The sequence below is a fragment of the Phacochoerus africanus genome, chromosome 3, assembly GCF_016906955.1.
Source record: "Phacochoerus africanus isolate WHEZ1 chromosome 3, ROS_Pafr_v1, whole genome shotgun sequence".
Lineage (NCBI taxonomy): Eukaryota > Metazoa > Chordata > Mammalia > Artiodactyla > Suidae > Phacochoerus > Phacochoerus africanus.
Genome location: NC_062546.1, coordinates 196,838,032 through 196,861,915, shown reverse-complemented (window position 1 = coordinate 196,861,915; position 23,884 = coordinate 196,838,032). Strand labels below are relative to the sequence as shown.

The window sequence follows — 23,884 nt, the reverse complement described above, 5'->3', positions numbered from 1 at the left end:
AGGAAATCATGCAGAATCCAGGATGCTAATTTTGTCTTTCTTTTTATCTCTAGAGACTTTATAGAAGACTTGAAACATTTATGAGTTTATGTTTTCTCATCTAGAAACCAAGGTTACAATGTCTGTCCTGTCTGCCTCTTACGGTTTCTATAGAAGACACAATAATATGTTCAAAAAGGTCCTGTGAAAAATTGTTGTAAATGCCATGGTTTGCTGAAAAATTCTATCTACAACAATATTTAGATTTCAGAATACCTATCTGAAGTCTCTATTTCTGCTTATACTAGCCAGCTGGATAAGTTATCTAATGGATATGACTCAAGTTTGTGATCAGATGATGATATGACATTTCAACATAGGAATACAGATGACCCTTGAACAATATGAGTGTGAGTTGCTCAGATCCACCTTAAACTCAGATTTTTTTTTTTCAATAGTGACTACTTCAGCACTAAATGATCCGTGGTTGATTGAATCCATGGGTGCAGAACTGCAGATATGGAAGGGTGACGTAAGTAATAAGAGGATTTTCAACTGCACTGGACATTGGTGATTTTAACCCCTGCATTGTTCAAGGGTCAACTGTATTTAGCTTTTTGTTCTCTATAGAAATCGTCATACAAATTCGACACTTTATAGGCATAACAACTAGTGGTTTTATTATTATTATTTTTTTTCTTGTTTGTTTGTTTGTCTTTTTGCTGTTTCTTTGGGCCGCTCCTGTGGCATATGGAGGTTCCCAGGCTAGGGGTCGAATCGGAGCTGTAGCCACTGGCCTACGCCAGAGCCACAGCAACTCGGGATCCGAGCCGCGTCTGCAACCTACACCACAGCTCATGGCAACGCTGGATCGTTAACCCACTGAGCAAGGGCAGGGACCGAACCCACAACCTCATGGTTCCTAGTCGGATTCGTTAACCACTGCGCCACGACGGGAACTCCTGGTTTTATTATTTTATTATTATTTTCTTTTTTATAGCCATACCTGCTGCATATGGAAGTCCCCAGGCTAGGAGCTGAATCGGAGCTACAGCTGCAGGCCTACACCACAGTGAGAGTAACACCAGATCTAAGCCACATCTGCGGCCTATGCTGCAGCTTACAGCAACAGTGGATCTTTAACCCACTGGGCAAGGCCAGGGATCGAACCTGAATCTTCAGGTAGACTATGTCAAGATCTTAACCCACTGAGCCACAGTGGGAACTCCAACAACTAGTAGTTTTAAACACACTCATTATGATGCTGCCCTATTTCTACTATATAGTCAATATAGGGTATATATATCAATTAACGGGACCCACCACTTTTTAAGTATCATCCTCAGATGTAGATATTAATTTCTTATCTCCCTGCATTTCCCATAGAAATCTAGTAAGATAAATGCAGAGAATGGGAGCCCAGCATAATTTGGATCCATGGTACAGAAGGGGCTCACAATAAGATGCTCACAAAACAGTAGCTCTAAATCAGATTCCTACAGCCCAGACCTTCTCTCCCAATTCCTTACCGGGCAATGTTCTCTGTGCTGACCTGGAAGCTCCTGAGGACATTTCTCCATCACCGGACCCTGCAGAGTCCTCACTGCTGATCACTGCAGAAAGGAGAAAAACCCCTTAAGGTGTCAGGGCAGAGCCCATGCAGTAGGACACCCCAGAATGAGAGCATTAGGGAGACCTAGAAGTTAAGTTAACTCAAGGCACCATGGTCTGTGCTTGAATGAGTGTGACCTGCAGGTTGCCCCAGGTCCTGCCCAAAAGGTGTGGGTATTCCTGCACAGAGGGCAGCGTTGCCCATCCTGCTGATACCTTCTTCCCCCACCCTCACTCTACTTCCTACCTCCACCCTCAGTTGACCTCTGACCCTCTACTTCATTCTACTTCTTTCTTTCATTCTCATTTTACCTCTCCACTTTCCTCTTGGCTTCCCCTACTATGCCTCTCTTTCTGGCAACGGCATCTCTTTACACCTTGCTTTGTCTTCAGGTGTTTCCTTTCCACCTCTTCTCATGAATATCTTAGTTCCCTCATACTTTGCTCTCTTGCATTAGAAAGAGTCTCTTGGACAGCAATACTTATTACCTACCATTTCTTTTGATATTTTTCCAGTTCCTTGGAAATCTCTTCAGCTAAACTCACTGCATAAGGCTCTGTTCCCTCCCCTTCCTGCCTCTGTCCAAGGCCACCTGGACTGGCTCACTGGACCCTGATGATATGTGCCCAGTTCCCGTTATACATTCTGCTGCTGGTCTTACCTATTATGTCAGATGCCTGGGATTGAAATTCAAATTCTGAGCTCAAAAAAGGCTTTTCCTTCTTTATATCCACCAGATAGACAGAACAGGAATTGATTTGGTATCCATGGTTGGATAGTTTGGCACCTAGATCAAATAGTAAAGAATGAAGAATTTTTATTTGTCTCCCCCAAAAGGAGTGAGCACCCTTCATTAGCATAAACAAGGCTTCTGCCTGTAATTCTGCTGCAGGAGGAGGCTTTGCCCCGACCCTTCTCCTTCCTGCTGCTCAACTCTGCCCTTCCTTTGTGCCTCTTTCACCTCTGAGGTTTTTATTTTATTTTTGTTTTTACTTTCTTTTTACCTACTTTGCTCATCCTTTGATGATTTTTTTTTTAATGGCCACACCTGTAGCATGTGGAAGTTCCTGGGCTAGGTATCGAATTGGAGCTGCAGCTGCCTGCGTACGCCACAGCAACACCAAATCTGAGCTGCATCTGCAACCTACGTGGCAGCTCGTGGCAATGCCAGATCCTTAACCCTCAAGCAAGGCCAGGGATTGAACCCACATCCTCATAGAGACAGCATCAGGTCCTTAACCTATCAAGCCACAAGAGGAACTCTCTAATTGCTTTACTCTTCAAAAATAAAAATCCAGAGTTCCCATCATGGCCCAGCTCTAACAAACCTGGCTAGAATTCATGAGGACACAGGTTCTATCCCCGGTCTCCATCAGTGGGTTAAGGATCCAGCATTGCCATTACGGTGCAGGTTGCAAACTCAGCTTGGATCTGGTGTAGGCTGGTGGCTAGAGCTCTGTTACGACCCCTAGCCTGGAAACTTCCATATGCCATGGGTGCAGCCCTGAAAAAACCAATAAATAAATAAATATCATAATTGCAGTATAACCTATAGATAAAAATGCATAAATCATAAATTTTGAATTATCACAGAACAAGCATACCTTGGTCACCATCAACAGTATGTATATGATGGTCATCTGCATTCTATTTTGAGTAATTATTCTCACTGCTCTATAATATTCCATTACAGAAATTCTCCACTGACAAAAACCCATAAAATATCCATTTGTGCTGGCTCCAGCTTTAGGCTACTATGAATAATGCTGTGATGAACATTCTCTTGCAGGTGTTTTGATGAACATAATATTCATTTCTGTTGATATGTTGAGGAATGTAATTACTGAGTCATAGGCTAGGTGTCTTTTCAACTTTGGAAGATTATACCAAATTGTTTTCCAAAAGCATATGAAGAGGTTAGAGACATAGTTGAGGAAGCTTGGCAAATTCAAGTAACTAAAAGGAGTTTGGTGTGGTGGGAATGCAGTGTGAGGAGGTGAGAAGACAGTGATGGGAAAATACACAGCCCATGGTAAATGTCTGTCACTACACACACCTGCAGCATTGGCCTAAGGCTGATGACCACAGGAAGGTACTGGATTTTTATTCTATTCTATTCTATTCTATTCTATCCTATCCTATCCTATCCTATCCTATCCTATCCTATCCTATCCTATCCTATCCTATCCTATCCTATCCTATCCTATCCTATCCTATTCCATTCCATTCCATTCCATTCCATTCCATTCCATTCCATTCCATTCCATTCCATTCCATTCCATTCCATTCTATTCTATTCCATTCTATTCTACTCTATTCTATTCTACTCTACTCTACTATATTCTATTCTATATTTTATTTTATTTTGTTTTTTAGGGCTGCAGGTGTGGCATATGGAAGGAAGTTCCCAGGCTAGGGGTTGAATCAGAGCTACAGCTGATAGCCAATACCACAGCCACAGCAACACCAGATCCTTAACCCACTATGAGAGGCCAGGGATCGAAACCACATCCTCAAGGATACTAGTCGGGCTTGTTACCACTGAGCCACAATGGGGACTTCCAGAAGGTATTGGGTTTTAAATAGGAAAACCATATGAACTGGTCTGAATTATTTTGGCCATACCCACAGCATGTGGAAGTTCCCTCGCCAGGGCTCAGACCTTGTCCCAAAAGCTACCTGAGTCATGGCAGTGGCAACACTAGATCCTTAAGTCACTAGGGAACTCCCGGTTTGACTTTTTGGAAGATCCATGGAGATGAAGTGCGGAGAGTGAATCTGAGGGGAGCAAGGTGGGAGGAAGGAGGCCAGCAGCAGACTGTTCCTCTACTTGAAGTGAGACAAGATAGGGATCTGGATTACAGTGAGTGTGCAGAGGATGGAGAAAAATGGACAGGCTGGAGATATATTTTATAGTTAGAATTGACAGAAGTGACAAAGAAAGCCATGGTTGGTTTAATCCACTAAATTTGGGGACTTTTTGTTACACAGCAATAGATAACTGATACAGCCTCCAAATAGAGACAACCATAAGGTCTTTGAATAAAGATATTCAGGCACTTAGAAGAATGAGTCCAGAGGTCAGGTCTCAGCTGAAGATGTGTGTCTAAGAATCAATAGATCATGGATGGTACTGAAACAACGGGGGAGAATGAGAAAGGCTCGAGGAAAGGCCTGTTTTTATCTGAAGGGGTTCCAGGGCTATTTTGAGCATTGCAGATACCTTACCCTTCTCAATGGTATTAGCAACAGCCTCTTGTGCCTTCTTTCTGGTGATTATCTCCTCAAATGGGACAATTTGCTCCTGCTAAAATCAGCCAGAGGTTTTGTACTAGGCTGTGTGTCTCAGATGGTGTTAGGATTTGGGGGACAGTGGGGAAGAGGGTTAGTATGAGAGAACAAAGGCAAGCTTTTGCCCTCCTAGAAAAGCAAAGATGTAATTTCAAAAAATGGTATGGTAAATAATAATTACTTTTTTCATCAGTAGGCTCTGGGTTGGGCATCTCCTTTCTTGCATCTCCATTATCTGATTCATCATGTGCTTGTTCGTAGTACTCTGAGGATAAAAAAGACCACGGCTGACATCCAACAGATCCTTGCTTTGCCCTATTTCTATTTTCTTGCACCTCACCCAACTTCTCTTTCCTTCACTCCATGAAGGCATTGTGTTTCACTGACTCTGGAGCCAATCTCTCCCTGAATTCTTTTGACTTTTGTTTCCATCTTTCCTCCCCAGTTGGGCTCTGTACCTCTTCATCTTCGTTTTTCTTTTCCCACTTTCTTCCCCCAGGTCTCTCCCATCACCAGATCAGGCTCCATCCCTGACCTCTGTGTACCTGTGTGATATCCCCCTTCTTTGTTAACAGATGTTTCCTTGAGTCATGCATTACTTCATTCTCTGCCACCACTCAAGACTTCTTGGCTCCTCCACACTCATGCAATCCTGTCCTGTCTTACCTGCTGGTTCAGACTCTTGGGCATCGTGTTCATTTGCTTGTTGCCTTTCTAGTGCATCACTTTCATCACTGATTGTATCTGTCCTCTCTGCATTTGTCTGTTCCATTTCACAGAGGTGCTCTGAGAGTCCATTTTCAGGTGGGCTTGTACCTAAACCATGTTTTGATTCATAAATATTTTATTTTCCTCCCACATCATTCTGAGTCCAACAGGAAAATACAAGCCCCTCTGAGCTGTTAAAGCAGAGGGAATTTAATCCAGGGAATTGGTTACACTTGATGGAAGAGCACAGAAGGCTGAATGGAAAAATGAAGCCAACTAGAGAATAGTCAACAGGAATCTATGAGAGGGATGGGGGGTGGTGAGCTCATGGGCTGAGGTCACTGGGTAGATAGAAACTGGACCATGGCTGGTCAGTTTGGTGAAAGGTAGAGTCATGGCTGAGGTATATCCATTGCTAGAATTGCTGCCAGAGGCAGTGATGGGGAAATACCTGTCTTCTCCATTGCTCTCCCTTTCTTGCTAGTGTCTCCCATGTTAGGAACCTAGCAAGGAGTCAGTAGCAGAGGGAGCTGGCAAAAAATTCTCCTGGGGCCAGTGGCCAGAGATAGAGGGCAGAACAGAGGAGGAGAAGGTGTAGAACAAATCCCTGGGATTCATCCCACCCAGGACCAACGCACACTCTTCTCCATGGCAAACTTCATCTGCTCATTATCGACTCCACCGACCCATCCCACTCTGTTCCTGCCAGCCTCAATAACATATGCATGCATAAATACATCTTTCAGTGCAGTTTGGACTTTTTTTATCTAGCATTATTTTTCTAAGCAAAGTAACTTATGTAAAGCATGATTTAAATTCTTTTCCCAAAGCTTTAATACAGAATGTGGGCCCAGAGGCACACTTTGTGCCACATCCTGGAGGGCATGAGACACAGCCCTTCTCTCCACTATGCTTGTCACAGCCAGCTGTCCTTGTTGGGTCAGGCTCTTGGACACACTTATTGGTGGCTTGTTGGGTATCATTTGGGTTGTCGGTGGAAGTTTCTCCCTTTATATTCATTGCTCCCAATCATTGAGATGCTGTGGTATTCCATTTCCTGGCAGGGTTGTCCCCAGACCACACTGTGAACTTTAAAGAATTTCATCACCTCTTCGCTACACCTTACACAACACATACACACACACACACACACGTGTGTGAAGACACACATAAACACAGAAATAGAATCCTGTCTTCTCCATTCATCACTAGCCACAATTCCATCCATTCACCCCTTCCTGTTTCCATCAGCTGTACCAGTAGATGAATGGCTAATATGTATTCATGCATTGGGAGGGTGTTTTTAACTGTTAACTTGTTGAATAAAAGTGATTCATTAAAATTATGTCTGTGCTTTCAAAAATCTCTCTCAAACTTTTTTCTTTTATAAAAATGTATTATTAAGTTCAAATATTCTTTCTTTGTTTTTTAGGGCTGCACCTGGGGCGTATGGTGTCAAATCAGAGCTGCAGCTCCCAGCCTACACTGCAGCCACGACAACGCAGGATCCAAGCCACATCTGCGATTTACACCACAGCTCAGGGCAACGCCAGGTCCTCAACCCACTGAGTGAGGCCAGGAATCAAACCTGCATCCTCGTGGATACTAGTCGGATTCGTTACCACTGAGCCACAGTGGGAACTCCCTGAATATTCTTTCTTAAATAACACTTCCCAACCGGAAGTTACATAATAAGAGCCTTTCCTGTTGTGGCAGTTTCCCTGAGACTCTTCTATGTTACTTACTTCCTAAAGACAGTCATGGAATAAAGACTTAAAAGCTACTATAGACTAGTGTGCTCTCAGTGTGGGGAAATGGTTATCCTCCATTATCTTCCTGGGCCAGAATTTGGTGTCAATTTTATCACTGCTTTTCCATCCTGAGGAATCAGTAAATCTGGTGGACCACCGTGAGAGAAGAAAATCCCAAAGGTTACCATAATGCTTCACATTGCTTAGACTCTGGCACCAAATACAAACACTGGTGATAGTTAAGTGTAGTAATAATACCAAATGCATGGAACTCCGATGGAGCCCCAGGTCTGATTATGAGTGCGTGACATGCTATGACTTCTTTAAAATCCATCACCCTCTGAAGTAGGCACGATTATCACATCCGTTTTACGGATGCTGAAACAGGGACCAAGAGGGGAAGTCAACTCCCTAAGATCACAAGAAAAAATTTGAAGTCAGATCGTGGGCACCAGAATTCCTGCTCTAACACTACCCACCGCAGAGTTCAATCCCAATTCTTAATTGTACAAATAACTGAACTAAGCTTGATTCCCTTTCCTCTGAAAAACAGGGATAACATGCCTCATTCTCAGGTTCGGGGTGAACCTACTGAACTATTGGCTGCATCTCTATATGGGATACTGTGATCAGAAAAATAAAGTCATTATAATTAATGTTTTAAATGAATGGTTTTAAAAATAATAATATTACTAAGAGTGTTATGGATTAAGGGGGATCAAGAGTTGTAAACAAGGGTTATTGGGAGCTATAGAATGAAAAGTATTTTTTTAACCAATTTTATTTATCTGTATTTATAAAAATCTGCCTTCTACAGATCCCAATACATGTCTTTTATTGTCATGCTCACTTGACGGCTTTTAAAAATGGGCTAGGGAGTTCCCATCATGGTGCAGCGGAAACAAATCCGACTAGGAACCATGAGGTTGTGGGTTTGATCCCCGGCCTCGCTCAGTGGGTTGAGGATCTGGCATTGCCATGAGCTATGGTGTAGGTCTCAGACATGGCTTGGATCTGGCATTGCTGTGGCTGTGGTGTAAGCTGGCAGCTATGGCTCTGATTCTATCCCTAGCATGGGAACTTCCATATGCCGTGGATGCGGCCCTAAAAAGACAAAAGACAAAAAGTGGGGGGGGAGGCCTAAATTCCAACTACCAAAAAACCCCTGATACTTTTGTAATATGTTAATTGAGGCTACAATGGCAATCATGTTGCAATCTATAAACACAATAACATGGTATACACCTTACATTTACACCATCCTATGGTCAAATACAGTTCAGTAAAAAACAACTGTCTATGGAGTTCCCGTTGTGGCACAGTGGAAACAAATCTGTCTAGCCATGAGCTGTGGTGTAGGTTGCAGATGCAGCTAGGATCCTGCATTACTGTGGCTGTAATGTAGGCCGGCAGCTGCAGCTCTGATTCAACCCCTAGCCTGGGAACCGCCATATGTCGTGGATATGGCCCTAAAAAGACCAAAAAAAAAAAAAAAAGTCAGCTGACCAAAGGGTTTTTTTTGGGGGGGTGGGAAGCCTCTCTGGTGTTTGGAGGGCAGCTCCTGGCCTCTGTCTCAGGGTTGACAGAGGGAGTTTGCACAGGAGGCACGTGGTATCTGTGGTCCTGCCTGAGGGTCTTAGTTGGGGAGGTACCCTACCCCCTGAGGAACACTCATCACCTGCTTCCCTTGCACTCTTCTAGCACTGGCCACTGCTGGATGGGACACCAAAGCTCTGAGGCCACTGTGAGATCAGGCAGGACAGAGCAGAAAACTGAAGCCAGGCACACGGGCAAAACATCCAGGCCCAGAGCCTTCAGAGGCTGGCAGCAAGTATGGAAGAAGCGGCCCTCCCAAGCAACGTGGGGCACTGAGACTGTTATCTCCATCCTTGGAGAAACTGCAGATGCAAAGACCGACAATGTTTTTGATAAAAAAGAAGCAGCCCCCTCCCCAGCCCTCAGCACATTTTCTGATGGGACACAAAGAGCAAAGGAGCAGCCCCTCCCCACTGCTCAGCACAATCCAGAATGGAACACAGATAGCAAAGGATCACAGAGCAGAAGGAACAGGAACAGACCATCATAAGAGGAGAATCTTCTGCTCAACCAAGTCAGGCTTCGAAATGAGTTTTTATCGGATCCTGGGGAAAGAAATCAGAAGTTGATTTCAGAAATTGAAGTGTGGCCTGGGCCTTCCTGCCCTAATGCCCTTTTTATAACTCTGTTGAAGACACCCTGCAGATAGCAATAAAGAGTCCATCAGGACCTCATCAAGTCTTGCAGTCAGACCCCAGCGGATCCACCCAGCGTGGACCACCGGGGTCAGCTGTGCCCCTGGCTGAGAGCACCTCGGCCAGGCCATCTCACTGTGTGTCTCCTTCATGTGACATCTGGGTAACGGGTGGCAACTTATTTTGACTCCCACGGCCAACGTGAACCTGTCTTTGTCCCAGAGCTGCCTGACTGATGGCCTCGCCTCACTTCTTGCAAAGTCCTGGTGCCTCACTCCCTCCCTGTACACGTCTGTTTAATCTGTCTTGGCCTTTCCATGAAGATTCAGTGTCTGGTTCTCCCCCACTTCCTCCAGCTCTTGGTAGTCTTTCTTCTGTATCTTTCCCTCTGCATGTATTTCCCTATTTTTGTTTCACATTTCTGACTTTTCCATTAGGTTACCAGGCAGCATCCAGGGTGAAAAACACAGGCTCTGGGTGCAGAATGCCTGGTTCATCCTTGCTCATTTGGCCCCAGGCCAACTACATACCTGGTTTCTATAGATTTCCGCTTCCTTCTCTGCAAAATGGTACATAAGTGATAATACCACCAATGGCACTAAACCCACAGCTGCCAGAATAAACATTCACTCGCGTGAGCTTGTTAATAACTTGGTTATTTCATTGCATCCTTCATCTTTTCTATTCTGTCTTTTGTCGTTTCTTTTCCTTCCTCCCTCTCAAAGTGCCCACATCCTCTTCTCCCAGTTTCTATCACTTCCTTGCCTCTGTCTCTATATAACTGCCTTTCTCCTTGAATATTTCTGGTCTTAAAGAATACTCCCTACGTTTAAATTGGTCCCTTCCTTCAGCCATCAAGTGTTTCCTCTTTGATGTTGACCTTGAGCCCAGAGTCCTTGGCCCTTGACATCTTCACACTGATCTCCTGCAGGAGTCTTTCTAAATTACAGTTACTTCCAGGGAGTTGCTCTCTTTAAATCTGGTTACAGACCCCCTAGGTTCCTCTTCCTTTGTCTTGGTGTATGGGCCAACTCTCTCTTGTCATAGCTACTGCTCCAGGAGTCTAGCCTCTGGTTAGATGCTCATACCAACACCCTCCCTGCCTTCTCCACGGTCCTTCAGCATTTCTTCCCTGATTCTCGATCTTTGCTCAGGACTTGGAGCCCCACCTCCTTCCCCTTCTTTCCCTCAGCAGATGAGAATCAGTTCGCACTCTGTCGTAATCACCTTGCTGAAGCCTCAGTTGGACATTAGGCCTCTCCTCCCTCTCTTCTCTGTCACCTTCTTCATGATTAAGTTTCTCTTGGATCACTGAAGAGGGGAGAGAGAAGAAGACAATCAGAGATCCCCACCAGAGACCAGGGGCATTATTTCAAGATTACACGTTTAGGAATTCCCAGCCTTTGGGTCACCCAGGGCTCAGTGGGTCCCAATCTTCATGGTAAAATTCCCCCCATCATCCTGGGACAGGAAAGAGAAACCACAACGAGGGAGCAGTTATGGTTCCTGCATAGAATGAGCCACTCAAATGTAAGGTTAAAGGAATTATGGAAACATCCTGAGCCTGTGGGTAATGTAAGAACATTTCACATGGTGGGGAAAGCACATATCAAACTATATAATGAAAGTGAAATGGGTCCACAGAACTGTTCAAACCGTGGGCAAGAAACAGAGTTCCTCTGGAGTGTTCCATGTATGCACAAGACACAGCACAAGAGCTTTAAAGATGGGACTAGACAAGAGGAGAACTGGGCTTAACTGTGTTGGGGAGGATGAATGGCTCCCAAAGAGAGGTGGGGAGTGGGTACCAGACAGAGCTCCCATAGGGGCCCAGAACCACAAAGAAGGACACTTGGAAGCCACTAGCAGGGACTGCATGTTACAGCACTGCAGGAATCCTCATGACTTCTGGACCAGAGACCTGGGAGATGGCCCAGGAGGGGAGGCCAGGACACCAGCCCAGGGCCCCTGCATGTAGGCAGCTCAGCAAATGTAGGAGAAAGGAAATGAACCAAGGAGCCTAGGGGCTGGGTCCCTGCTGAAAGTCCAGGAAGAAGACACCTTGGGAGGCAGTGGAGCCCACACTGTTCCAGGAGCATCACCTGGGACCATGCCTGCCCGGAGATGAGATGGATAGGGCTGTGGGATTCATGGGTGCTTTGTCTTCCCCAGGACGTGGCTCCCAATCCTGGAAAGATCAGGTAAAAGGTACAAGGAGAACAAAGGCCCAAAGCCCCAAAAGATTCAGGAGGCCTGTGGACAGGTGCTCCAGCAAGGGGTGGGCGGCTTCTGTATGTGAGATGGAGGTGGAAACCTGGCAATAGGAGAGATGTTGCACCCTGGCCACAGTCCCCAGCCTCTCAAGTTTGGTCACTGACCCTCAGCTCCCAGAGACAGCAGTGTCCAGCAGGTGGTAGCAGCAACCTCCCCCAGGAGCCTGTGGAGCAAGCATAGCTGTGGGTCACCCCCGCATAGGGAGGCCTGGACACTGAATGTGATGTGGACACTGGGCCCAGAGAGAGGGTCCCTGCCATCCGTGGAGAGGACCAGAGCCTTTGAGATGTGCACAGTAAAGATACCTGCCATTCCCTTTGTCCCCGTGACCTGGGGACTTCCTGGTTACAAATATAATATTGACTTGAAATTTGTGACTGGGTGTTGGACTCCCTTTATATCTTTTTTGACTTGGGAGACTTGCTACAGAAATGATTGTGTTTTAATTAGATAAGGTTACTATTGATACAAATCAACAAGCCACATCTTTTATACCTCCTTTATAATGTTTTTCTTTGATTACAAACTTAATATCTCACTGTGTAGTAATTCAAATTGCTTAGCTTTATAGGCTAGAGTTTCCAGAATTTTCCTCAAACTCATTTCTCCTGAATCAGCTCCTGCAGTTTGCTTCTCACACCTCGATTGAGGGAAATGAAAGGTGTCTTTGTTCTTTCACACCCCATGCCTGATCCCATAGCATCTGCCCCCTTGGGACATATGACCATTTCTCTTGTGATGTCTCCGTCCCTTATTTGGAAAACTCCATTGACAGCAAACTGTATTGGAATAAAAGGTTTTCAAAGCAAGTTTAAGTATATACATTTATATATATGCATTAATATATATATATATATATGCATTCTCTTAACTGTGTACCATTTAAAAAGTATAAATTATGCCATCAGGAGAAAGAATCAAAAATTTAGTTTTGGAGTTCTCGTCTAGGCTCAGTGGAAACAAATCTGATTAGCATCCATGAGGATGAAGTTTCGATACCTGGCCTTACTCAATGGATTAAGGATCCGGTGTTGCCGTGAGCTGTGGTGTAGGTCATAGACCTGGCTTGGATCCTGTGTTGCTGTGGCTGTGGTGTAGGCCAGTGGCTACAGCTCCGATCTGACCCCTATCCTGGGAACCTCCATATGTCATGGGTGCGGCCCTAAAAAGACAAAAAGAAAAAAAAATAAGTTTTAAATGGCACCAAAACTAATCCATTGAAGAGACTAGCTTTTCTGATTATTTCAGTAACGTTTGTTTCATCCCTTGTGGAGAAAAAGTTCATAAAACCATTTTTCCTTTAAGGGCAAATTTGATAATGGGTTAACTTTCTTGCTCATTACTCTGGAAATCTGATGAAAGTGGCCTTTCTGTTCTGTTGTGGCTCAGTGGTAATGAACCCGACTAGTTTCCTGACAATGCGGGTTCGTCCTTGGCTTGCTCAGTGGGTGTTGCCATGAGCTGTGGTGTAGGCTGTAGACACGGCTCAGATCTCATGTCGCTGTGGCTATGGCTTAGGCTGGCAGCTACAGCTCTGATTTGACCCCTAGTCTGGGAACTTCCATATGCCATGGGTGTGGCCCTAAAAAAAGACCAAAAAAAAAGGCCCATGACTCATAAATCGCCTGTGGACTGGGAGGGAATATCTATGGCTCTTCCCTCAGTGTGGTGATTTTTATAACTCAGCTTGTCCCTGAAAGTTGTGACTATGGTGTGTGGTTGAGATACTGACTCCCACCGACATGGTGCTGCTAAGTAAGCCAGGGTGGATCTGGAACACACAGCTAAGCTTGAGATAAATAGGAGTCAACTACCGAGTATGGGGGCTGCTGTGTAGACCACTCAGAGGGATCCCACAAAAGAGAGGACAGATGTTGCCCCATCGGGATACTGGATTTTTTGGTCTTTTGTTCCTATATCTAAATCAAATGCCACTGTGGTTTTCCTGTGAGTCTAAAGGCCTAGTTAAGCAGACCTCCAGGTGGGTGTTGTACTATAGCCCTTATACCAAAAGCTTTGGGAAGGTTCATGATATATTTGTTAACTATTATGACCCCATTACATGTAGTAGCAGCTCAGTATATACTTGTTGCAAAAAAACTGGCCCTGAATATCAAAAGGTAGGTAGTAAGTTAATTACCATTTTCAAAGCTTTTATAAATTTGATTTAAATCGGGATACTCCTGCATGTTGACCTCACTGAACAATGCTTCCAGAAGCGGCAGGTCAAATGTCTTCTCCAGCTCACTGAGAACTTTGTACACCACTCTTGGCACAGGGACCAGGTTTCTACAGGAATCTTGAAAGTCCTTAAAAAAATTGCATGGAGAAAAACATTAATTTCCAAGTTACAGAACTTCCAAGTGACAGAAGAGTCCTAGAAAGAGATTTTGTGGTGAATGTTTTCCAAATTCCCTCTATAGATATCTTCTCACGTAAAGGTTTAGACTTTCTGTATATTTGTATGGCTGCTAAGTGAAACAACTAAATCCACCCTCCTTAAAAATACCCATTTGTGAAATCTGATCTCCTTACCCTCCTTTATATTAGATGTAAGAAGGAGCAATTCTAAATAGGTAAAGTGGATTCAGAGTTAATTAAGGTGTAGCTCTGTAAGAGCCTAGTCAAATGTTTTAGGAACAGACGTGGAAGGTGATGAGTGGCTCATCTATTGACTGGAAAACTCCTGCCCCTACACCAAGACTGACTTGACCTGGAATGGCTCAAGGAAGGTAGGAGACACTTCTTTTTTGTGAACCTGGCCACAGGGAAAGCATAATTCATAGAGCAAGGAGAAGACTTGCATTTCTGTATCTCCAACAACACATTTCTAAAATTCACCCAAATTTCAAGACTCCAGAAATTGAGTAAGTAAATAAATGGAAAAAAAAAGAAAACCCCTGAAAACTGCTGGAGAAAGAATAGCAAGCATCAACTTCCAAATTTGTCCTACCAAGACATCAGTTCCCTGTGGATTTTAATGTTTTCAGAGCTATTTAAATTGATGTTCATTAAAAAGAAATGTTGGAGTATCCATCATGGCGCAGCAGAATTGAATCCAACTGGGAACCATGAGGTTGTGGGTTCGATCCCTGGCCTTGCTCTGTGGGTTAAAGATCTGGCGTTGCCATGAACTGTGGTGTAGTTTGTAGACGTGGCTCGGATCTGGCGTTGCTGTGGCTGTGGTGTAGGCTGGCAGTTGTAGCCCTGATTTGACCCCTAGCCTGGAATCTCCATGTGCCACGGGTGCAGCCCGGCCCTAAAATAAATAAATAAATAAATAAATAAATAAATAAATAAAATAAAATAAAATAAAAAAGATATGGGTCAATTATTATTTAATTAAATTTTCTCATTTTAATTATTCATTCATTCATTCAAATTACTTTTAAGTCTTAGGTTATGGCACATTGTTTGCATTCCTGCAAGGAATTATACACACACCTGCCTCAGATCCAGCCTGTCTCCAGGGCTCTTCATCCTGACTCCAGTGGTACCATGAGCACCATTCCCTCAGTTAGAAGCAGAGCTCTCTCCAGTGATGCCTGCTTTTCCTCTCCTTTCCCCCATCTCCATTCCTCCTCTTACCTTGCAACAATACTTGCACATTTGCAACAATACTTGAAAAGGTCTCTGACTCATAGGAGACTCCTCAGTTAGCTAGTTGGGCCCTAGCTTGTGTGTTTCAGGATCTCAAAGCTTAACTTAGTTGGGAGCTGGGTTACCAGATTATAACATAATAAACTTCACTTACTTCATACATTTTATTGGTGATGAGTTCACGGTCACGAAGGCCCTCCAGGAAGGGAAATGGCTTTTTTATGGCATTTGAAATCTCCACCTTATGTCTTCTGAAGTGGTTGAATACAATCTCATAGATCAGCTCATCGTCTGTGTTCCTTGTTTCTACTGACATCCTAGGGAGGAAGAATGTCATGTGGAAAAAGTCATCAAGATTCTGAGATGCTTATGGAGCCTGTAACATTTTTTTTTTTTTTTAATGGCTGCACCCGTGGCATATGGAAGTTCCTGGGCCAGGGATGGAATCCGAGCTGCATCTACAACCTTCACCACAGCTGGGGCAAGCACTAGATACTTAACCCACTGCGCCAGGCTGGGGATCGAACTGGCAACGCCACAGAGACAAGCCAGATTATTAACCCCCTGCACCACAACAGGAACTCCTATATAGTAACTCTTTCTAGACACCTGACTTTCAGAAATTGTTGCTGTTCTGTGTGATAGTAATTTTAAACCAGGACCTATAATTCTAGCTCTTAGTTGATTGTTTTATTGCTCTGCTAATGACGTTTTAATCAACACTTTGTATTCATAAAAGCTATGAAGACATTAGCTTTCTTTATCAAACCAGAATAGAATCAGCATTACTTCTCAGTACCCAAAACACAGTGGGAAATAATAATGTCACATTGCTGTGTCAAATTTCTATTAAAAAAAAGTTTCCGGTTAAATATTGAAGACCAAAGGGAAGCATATGTCTTCACATTTATTAAATCCCTTACTAAAATGCGAATAAAGGGATTTGATTCTCAATGACAAGGAGAATGGTAGGAGGCCATGAACACATGAGAGATTTCTAGCAAGATCTTTAAGACAAAACGTGGTCCAGGGAGTGCTCTTTACTGCTGTAGGTGGAGGCTGCTTCCAGAGGTCCGGAAAGCAACCTGGGCCCTGCCGAACCTTGGCGAGGCAGTGGAGATAGTGTGGGAGACATGGTTCTGAAAGCTGACGTGTTATTTGAAAAATGAAGTATAGGACAGCACACCCTCCACCTCTCACCTGACCACTCATACACAGGCAGCCTCTCAGAGGGAACCACTGCTGTCATTTCTGTCACCAGATGTTAATTTTGCCGCCTCCTGGATTTCATACATGAAGACAATGTAATAGGGAGAAACAAATCTGACTCTATAGTAGATCTGTTCCTTTAAGCTTGGATAGCTCTCCATTTATTTAATTTTCCTTAATCTTGCCTAGAAGTATTTACAGCTTTCAGTAAGGAAGTCGTATACTTCTTTCATTAAATTTATTCTTAGTTATTTTATTCTTTGGCGGGGGGGGGGGGGGGGCTACTGTAAATGATATCGCTTTTTAAAATTATTTCTAACAACTGTATGGACATAGAATTTATTTTCGGAAACATTAACCATACGTTCATGACCTTCCTAAATCCATGTACTCTAGTAATATATTTGTAGATTTCCTTTGGATTTTGTAGAAAATCAAGTCATCCGCCAAGAAAACGCTTGTACGTCTTCCTTTCCAAAACTTGTTTCTTTTTCGTTCCTCATGCACTAGTTAGGAGTTTAAATACACTGTTGAGGAGAAATGGTGAGAGTGGAATCCCTTGCCTTGTTTCCAATCTTAGAGAAAAGATTCCGTTGTCACCATCAACTATGATATTACACATGTGCGCGCGCACACACAGACACACATGACCAAGGAAATTTCTATTTATTACTAGTTTACTGAGAGTTTTATCATGGACAGATGTTGACCATCGTCACGTGCACCTGTTGAACTATTCGTTTGATTTTCCTTCTTTATTCTTAATTTGGTAGCCACATTATTGATTTCCAGAGACTGCTCTTAAATAGAAGCAGATAACCACAGGTCAGCATACTTTAGAGGAAATTCTCCAATATCAGAAAGAAAGAATAACATAAAAAGGGGGGAAAAATTACCCCCGGAAAAATGAGATATTGTAGGAGACAAGAGGAACATCCGAATATCTCTTATATTTTTAGAGATGTTTCCTTGTAACATCTTTGTAACAGAAAGAGATAGTCATTTTAGAGATTTTTAAAAATTTATTTTTGGAGATTTACTAAAATGGTTGTAAATAAAGTTGGGGAAATTTCCCAGAACATTACTAGATTAAAAGAACAACCCAAAATGGGTAAATTTAAAAGAAAATATAGGAGGGTAAGATTAGTTTAGGAGTCTAACAGCAATCTAATTAGAGTCAAGAAAGATGTGCCAAGAAATGCAGTGGAGGACCACGTCCAGGGGATTACTTAAAGAAATATGTACCATGGAGTAGAAGGACATGAATTTTTTTTAAAGGATTTAGAAAAATGAATTTTAAAAGAACCAAACCAAGACACATAATTGTGAAATGCCAACACCTGAAAAACAAAGAGAAGAACTTAAAAGTTTCCAAAAAGAATTAAGAAACAGTTCGCTTATGGAGGAATAATGGCCAAAATAGTTTGAGACATCTCTTCAGTAACAAATCTATAGCCTTTCAAAACCCAGTGCGAATTAGAACAACTTCAGACATGTAGGGCTGGGGAATTTTACTTTACAAACATCCATTTTGAGCATTTTTCCTAAAAATTTCTTTATTTCCTTTATATATATATATATATATATATATATATATATACATATATATATATCAATGCATATGTTTGAGGTTTAAAAATGCGATTCATACACTCTCTAAAATTTTCATGCAACCACAATTTTACTTTCTATTTTTTTTGCAATCACATCTCTTCTTCCTTTTGCTCCAAACTACTGTCCCCACCCCTCCTGCATAATCTATTTTAATCACCTTGCATATATTCTTTCATAAATTCTCCATAAGCGTATAAATCCATGGACCTACTTCTACGTCCTACCCATATCTTGCAGGTTTTTTTTTTTTTTTATCTTTTTGCCATTTCTTGGGCCACTCCCACAGCATATGGAGGTTCCCAGGCTAGGGGTCTATTCGGAGCTGTAGCTGCCTGCCTACGCCAGAGCCTCAGCAACGCGGGATCTGAGCCGCATCTGCAACCTACACCACAGCTCATGGCAACACTGGATCCTTAACCCACTGAGCAAGGCCAGGGATCGAAGCCGCAACCTCATGGTTCCTAGTCGGATTCGTTAACCACTGAGCTACGACAGGAACTCCTCTTGCAGGGTTTTTATTCATCGTATTATATAGCATGATATCATTTTCTTTTTCTGGATTACATTAATACCTTGCACAATATTCTCTAAGTCATCCAGTGTGGTTCCCGCTTGTTTATTTCTTTATTTTGTAAATGTATAGTATTGAACAACACAACCTATTCTTAAGAAAGTACAATAAGACAGATCACAGAAAAACAGGGCAGAAATCCAGTAATGAGGAAGATGTGAAGGGCAGAAACCAGTGGATCCAGTTCTGGAAATGCGAAAGGGAAACCCAGGGTGGCAGTCCGGCGAGAGACGGAGACATGAACATCTCGGATTGGAACAGATGACGATTACAGCATACAGACAAGCGCAGTGCATGACAATAATGCCATAAAGGATGGGAGAAAGGAACTGGAAATAGTCTGCTATAAGGTACCTGTGCTACAGGGGAAGTAGTATAAAATCTGTATTGCAAATCTCGACGACCACCAAAAACATTTGCATAATTAAAAAGAAGCATAATTGATAGGTTAATAGAAGACTAAGATGGAATTATTTAAACTGATGAATTAAACCTAGAGAAAGCAGCAAAAGAGGGGGAAGAAAGAAACAGAAAAATACAATGAATAAAGGAGAGTTAACAAACATAGTAAGAAAGCAATAATTAATTTCAGTGCGAATGGCCTAAATACTCCAATTAATTGCAGATATTGTCAAAGTGACTGAGAAAACAAGACCCAACCATATATTGTCAATAAGGAAAAAAAAAAAAAAAAACCATAGGGGGTTCCTCTGTGGCTCAGCAGGTTAAGGATCTGGAATTGTCACTGCAGAGGCTCTGGTTACTGCTGTGGTGTGGGTTCAACCCTTGGCCTGGGAAATTACACATGCCATGGGTACTGCCCCCCCCCCCAAAAAGTACAGAAAACAAAAAAACCATAAGCATAAAGACCCAGGTTAAGAATGGAGGAGATAGCATGTCAATGCTAATACAAAAAAAAAAGAGAGAGAGAGAGAGCGAGATAGAGTAGCTATATTATTTCCAAAAAAAAAAAAAAAAGACTTCAGGAAAAGAAAAACTATTAATTAAGAGAAAGAGAGCATTACATAAGATAAAGGGGTCAATTTTCCAAGAACGCAGTGCAAACTTCAATGTATATTTACACATGATAAACACACAGAATCAAACTGTGTAAGTTAACAATGGATAGAACTGTAATAGAAATAGATAAATCTACTATTCCAATTGGATACATGAACAACTCTCTTTTAGGAATTTATAGATTAAGTGGGTAGAGAAGCAATAAAAATATAGTTGACCTGAACATCGCTACCAATCAACTCAATCTATTTGATATTTTTAGAATACACATCCTCCTTAAGGTCATGTGGAATAATCACCTTTACCAAGACAGAATACATGCTGGACCATAACACACATCTTCAGTTTAACAGAATAGAAATCATTAAAATATGTTCTCAGTCAAAAAGGAATTAAATTGCAAATCAATAACAGAAAGGGATGGAAAATTCCCCCAATGCTTGGAGATTTAAAAATACACTCCTAAATAACATGTCATTCAAAGAAGTCTCAAGAAAAAAATTTAAATATTTTGAACTGGGAGTTCCCTTCATGGTGCAGTGGTTAATGAATCCAACCAGGAACCATGAGGTTGTGGGTTCAACCCCTAGCCTTGCTCAGTGGGTTAAGGATCCGGCGTTGCCGTGAGCTGTGGTGTAGGTCGCACAGCTTGGATCCCACGTTGCTGTGGCTCTGGCGTAGGTCGGTGGCTACAGTTCCAATTTGACCCCTAGCCTGGGAACCTCCATATGCTGCAGGAGCGGCCCTAGAAAAGGCAAAAAGACAAAAAAAAATTTTTTTTTGAACTGAATAAAAATAATCTACAACTTATCAAAATCTGTGGGATGCTGAAAAAGCAGTGACTAGAAAGGAATGTATCCCATTGAATGTATATATTAGAAAAGAACAGAGATGTAAAATTAATAACCTAAGTTTCTCCACTTGGAAACTGGGAAAAAAAGAGCAACGTAAGCCGAAAGCAGTAGAAGAAATGAAATAAAAGAGCAAAAATCAGTGACATTAGAGATAAGAAACAAAAGAGAAAATTCCACAAAACCTAAAGTTTGGTCTTGGAAAAGATCTATCTATCCGGTCTCACTAAGGAAAAAAAGAGAAAGAAGACACAAATTACTAATATCTGTTCATCCGTAGCTTAGCTGATTAAAGCGCCTATTGCAATAGCATCAAAAATATGAAATATTTATATTTGAATCTAACAAAATTGGTATAGGATCTATATGCAGAAAATTTTTCTAGAAAGAGAAGAAGTTTACCTTGCAAAATAACATAATAGTAACTATTTTGTATAAAATCTCAAATTATATAAAAAAATAGTGTTGAGGTTAGCAGTAGAGGTTAGCAGTAAAGAGAAATTTGAAGTAAATTATTTCTTTTAAATATAAAAATGTGAACAATATGATTTCAAATTCAATAACAAAAATTACAGGAGTTCCCGTCGTGGCGCAGTGGTTAACGAATCCGACTAGGAACCATGAGGTTGAAGGGTTTGGTCCCTGGCCTTGCTCAGTGGGTTACGGTTCTGGCGTTGCCGTGAGCTGTGGTGTAGGTTGCAGACTCGGCTCGGATCCCGCGTTGCTGTGGCTCTGGTGTAGGCCAGGGGCTACAGCTCCGATTAGACCCCTAGCCTGGGAACCTCCATATGCCACGGGAGCGGCCCAAAGAAATAGCAAAAAGACAAAAAGACAAAAAAAAAAAAATTTACAGAAATACAGATTAAAAGCAATTCTGAAAAGTTGAAGATAATCACTGGTTGAAAACAGACTCTATAACACCTTCAAAAACACAAAAAATAAAACAAAAAAGAAATACAGCTTGCATTTTAAAGAGCAAAAATAAGAAAAACAGTAGGCATTCTAAAAGCTAACCCTGAAAAAAGCATAAAAAACACGTTATTAAAACCACTATATATAAATGAAAAAAATGATGATATTGAAAAGCATAGGATCAAAAACAGACTCCAACATGAGACTCGAAAAAGACATAATAACACAAAATTTGTTAAAATCAAAGGTAGGCAAGTTATGGTATTCAAATATAAACAGAGCAAAAAAAATAAAATAAAAAAAGGGTATTCATATTCATCTCCAAGCAAAACTCAAGAAACAAATAATAGAACAAACCTTTATAGACACTGAGAAATAATTCAACTCTAGTTTTTTACTTTTTACATATTCAAAAAATGATCAAAATATATAGGCTTTGGATGAGTTTGCACGGGTGATTTATTATTTAATCTCAGGACCTAAAAACACAGAACACACCATTTCCCCCAATGTTCTTTAAATGCACATTAATACAGATCATAATCTGGACCACAAAAGAAACCTCAGGAAGTTATAATCGGTAAAAGCTAAATAAGCTGTATGTTAAAGAAAATAAACCACCCAGAGATTTATAAAAGAACAACAAAAAAAAGATTGCACTGGGTTAAAATGATATTTTGTGGTTAGAGGATTTTTTTTTTTTTGTCTTTTGTCTTTTTAGAGACCACACCTGTGGCATATGGAGGTTCCCAGGCTAGGGGTCGAATTGGAGCTACAGCTGCCGGCCTACACCAGAGCCACAGCAACGCCAGATCTGAGCCACGTCTGCGACCCACACCACAGCTCACAGCAACGCCAGATCCTTAACCCACTGATGGAGGCCAGGGATCAAACCCAAAACTTCGTCGTTCCTAGTAAGATTTATTCTCACTGTGCCACAACGGGAACTCCTAGAGGATTTTTTTTTTTAATGGAAAATAGTAAAATGAGAATAAGTAAAAATGGTTTAGCATTAGGAAATCTCTGTAAAATTTATTACATCAACAAAAAAGAGGAGTTCCCACCATGGCTCAGTGGAAATGAATCTCACTAGCATCCACGAGGACTCAGGTTCAATCCTTGGCCTCACTCTCAGTGGGTTAAGGATCCGGCGTGGCTGTGAGCTGTGCTGTAGGCTGGCACCTACAGCTCCAATTCGACACCTAGCCTGAGAACTTCCATATGCCACAGGTGTGGCCCTAAAAAAGGCAAAAACAAACAAACAAGCAAAAAAACAAAAAAGAAACAAAGTATATAAACATATCTATAACTAATTTTAAAAGGGAATTTCTTAAGACTAACAGCTATTTTTACAAAACCTATATGAAATATACTGATGGTTAACACAATGTAAATCTCCAAAAATAGCAAATATTACAGTAAACATTGAAATGATGAAATAATTTAAGTAGAAAAAAAGTCAGGCATGCCTACCATTACCATCACTGCTTTTTATATATATAATAGAAGTTTTGGTTAGTGCTACAGGCTAGGAAAATGAAGTCATTCATATAAATACTAACAAGATAGAACATTCTATGTCCCACATTTGTATACATAGAAACAATAAAGTCCTACCTAAAATCCCTAAGAACTAGAAAAAGAATTGCCAATGTGAATGAATAAAAAGTAGACATATAAATTTTAAAGATTTTATTTGGAATACCACAACTTGAAAAGAAATAAAATAGTACTTCAACCACAATAGTAAATATTTATATACATCTGAAAATTATAGAATTATATGAAGAAAAAACTATAAAATCTTATTGAAAGAAATTAAACAAGATCTAAATATATAGAGATACCTAAGGTGCATTAAATAAATTACTCCAATAATTTAAAAAACTCCCATCATGAGACTACCACAAAACCCAAGTAAACAGAAGATAAATGAAAGTTGTAGGTTACTGCTGCTTATAAGCACATAAGACTAAATCCCCTAGTACGATATGAGCGAGTCTAGTCCAAGAGTGGATGCAAAAGTTGTGTGATATGACCACGTAAATATTATCTCAGGAATTCTAGGTCAGGTCGCCCTAGAAAATCTTTCTATGTTTTTGGTTAAACCTGGCAGACTGAACATACTCTTTGCACAGCAAAGGAAACTAGAAGCAAAATGAAAAGACCACCTATGGACTGAAAGAAAATATTTGCAAATGATGAGACTGACAAAGGCTTAATTTCTAAGATATTACAAAAAAACTCATACAATTCAATAA

The 23,884-nt window shown here is 41.5% G+C and overlaps 1 protein-coding gene across 10 annotated transcripts in view; it reads right to left on the bottom strand.

The window, feature by feature from the left end:
- Nucleotides 1-23,884, bottom strand: part of SP100 (SP100 nuclear antigen) — an 82,657-nt gene that overhangs the window by 46,060 nt on the left and 12,713 nt on the right. For 8 of the 10 annotated variants that reach the window (XM_047773724.1, XM_047773722.1, XM_047773723.1 and 5 more), the window contains exons 2-9: nucleotides 15,601-15,763; nucleotides 13,987-14,155; nucleotides 10,800-10,883; nucleotides 9,420-9,482; nucleotides 5,549-5,698; nucleotides 5,064-5,147; nucleotides 2,253-2,378; nucleotides 1,509-1,592 (exon numbers count right to left, since the gene is read on the bottom strand). In XM_047773724.1, coding sequence (XP_047629680.1) covers nucleotides 1,509-1,592; nucleotides 2,253-2,378; nucleotides 5,064-5,147; nucleotides 5,549-5,698; nucleotides 9,420-9,482; nucleotides 10,800-10,883; nucleotides 13,987-14,155; nucleotides 15,601-15,763 — 923 coding nt within the window. Of the gene's footprint in view, nucleotides 1-1,508; nucleotides 1,593-2,252; nucleotides 2,379-5,063; nucleotides 5,148-5,548; nucleotides 5,699-9,419; nucleotides 9,483-10,799; nucleotides 10,884-11,950; nucleotides 12,487-13,986; nucleotides 14,156-15,600; nucleotides 15,764-23,884 lie in introns of those variants that run through there. The other 2 variants (XM_047773725.1, XM_047773727.1) reach the window with 2 other exon arrangements.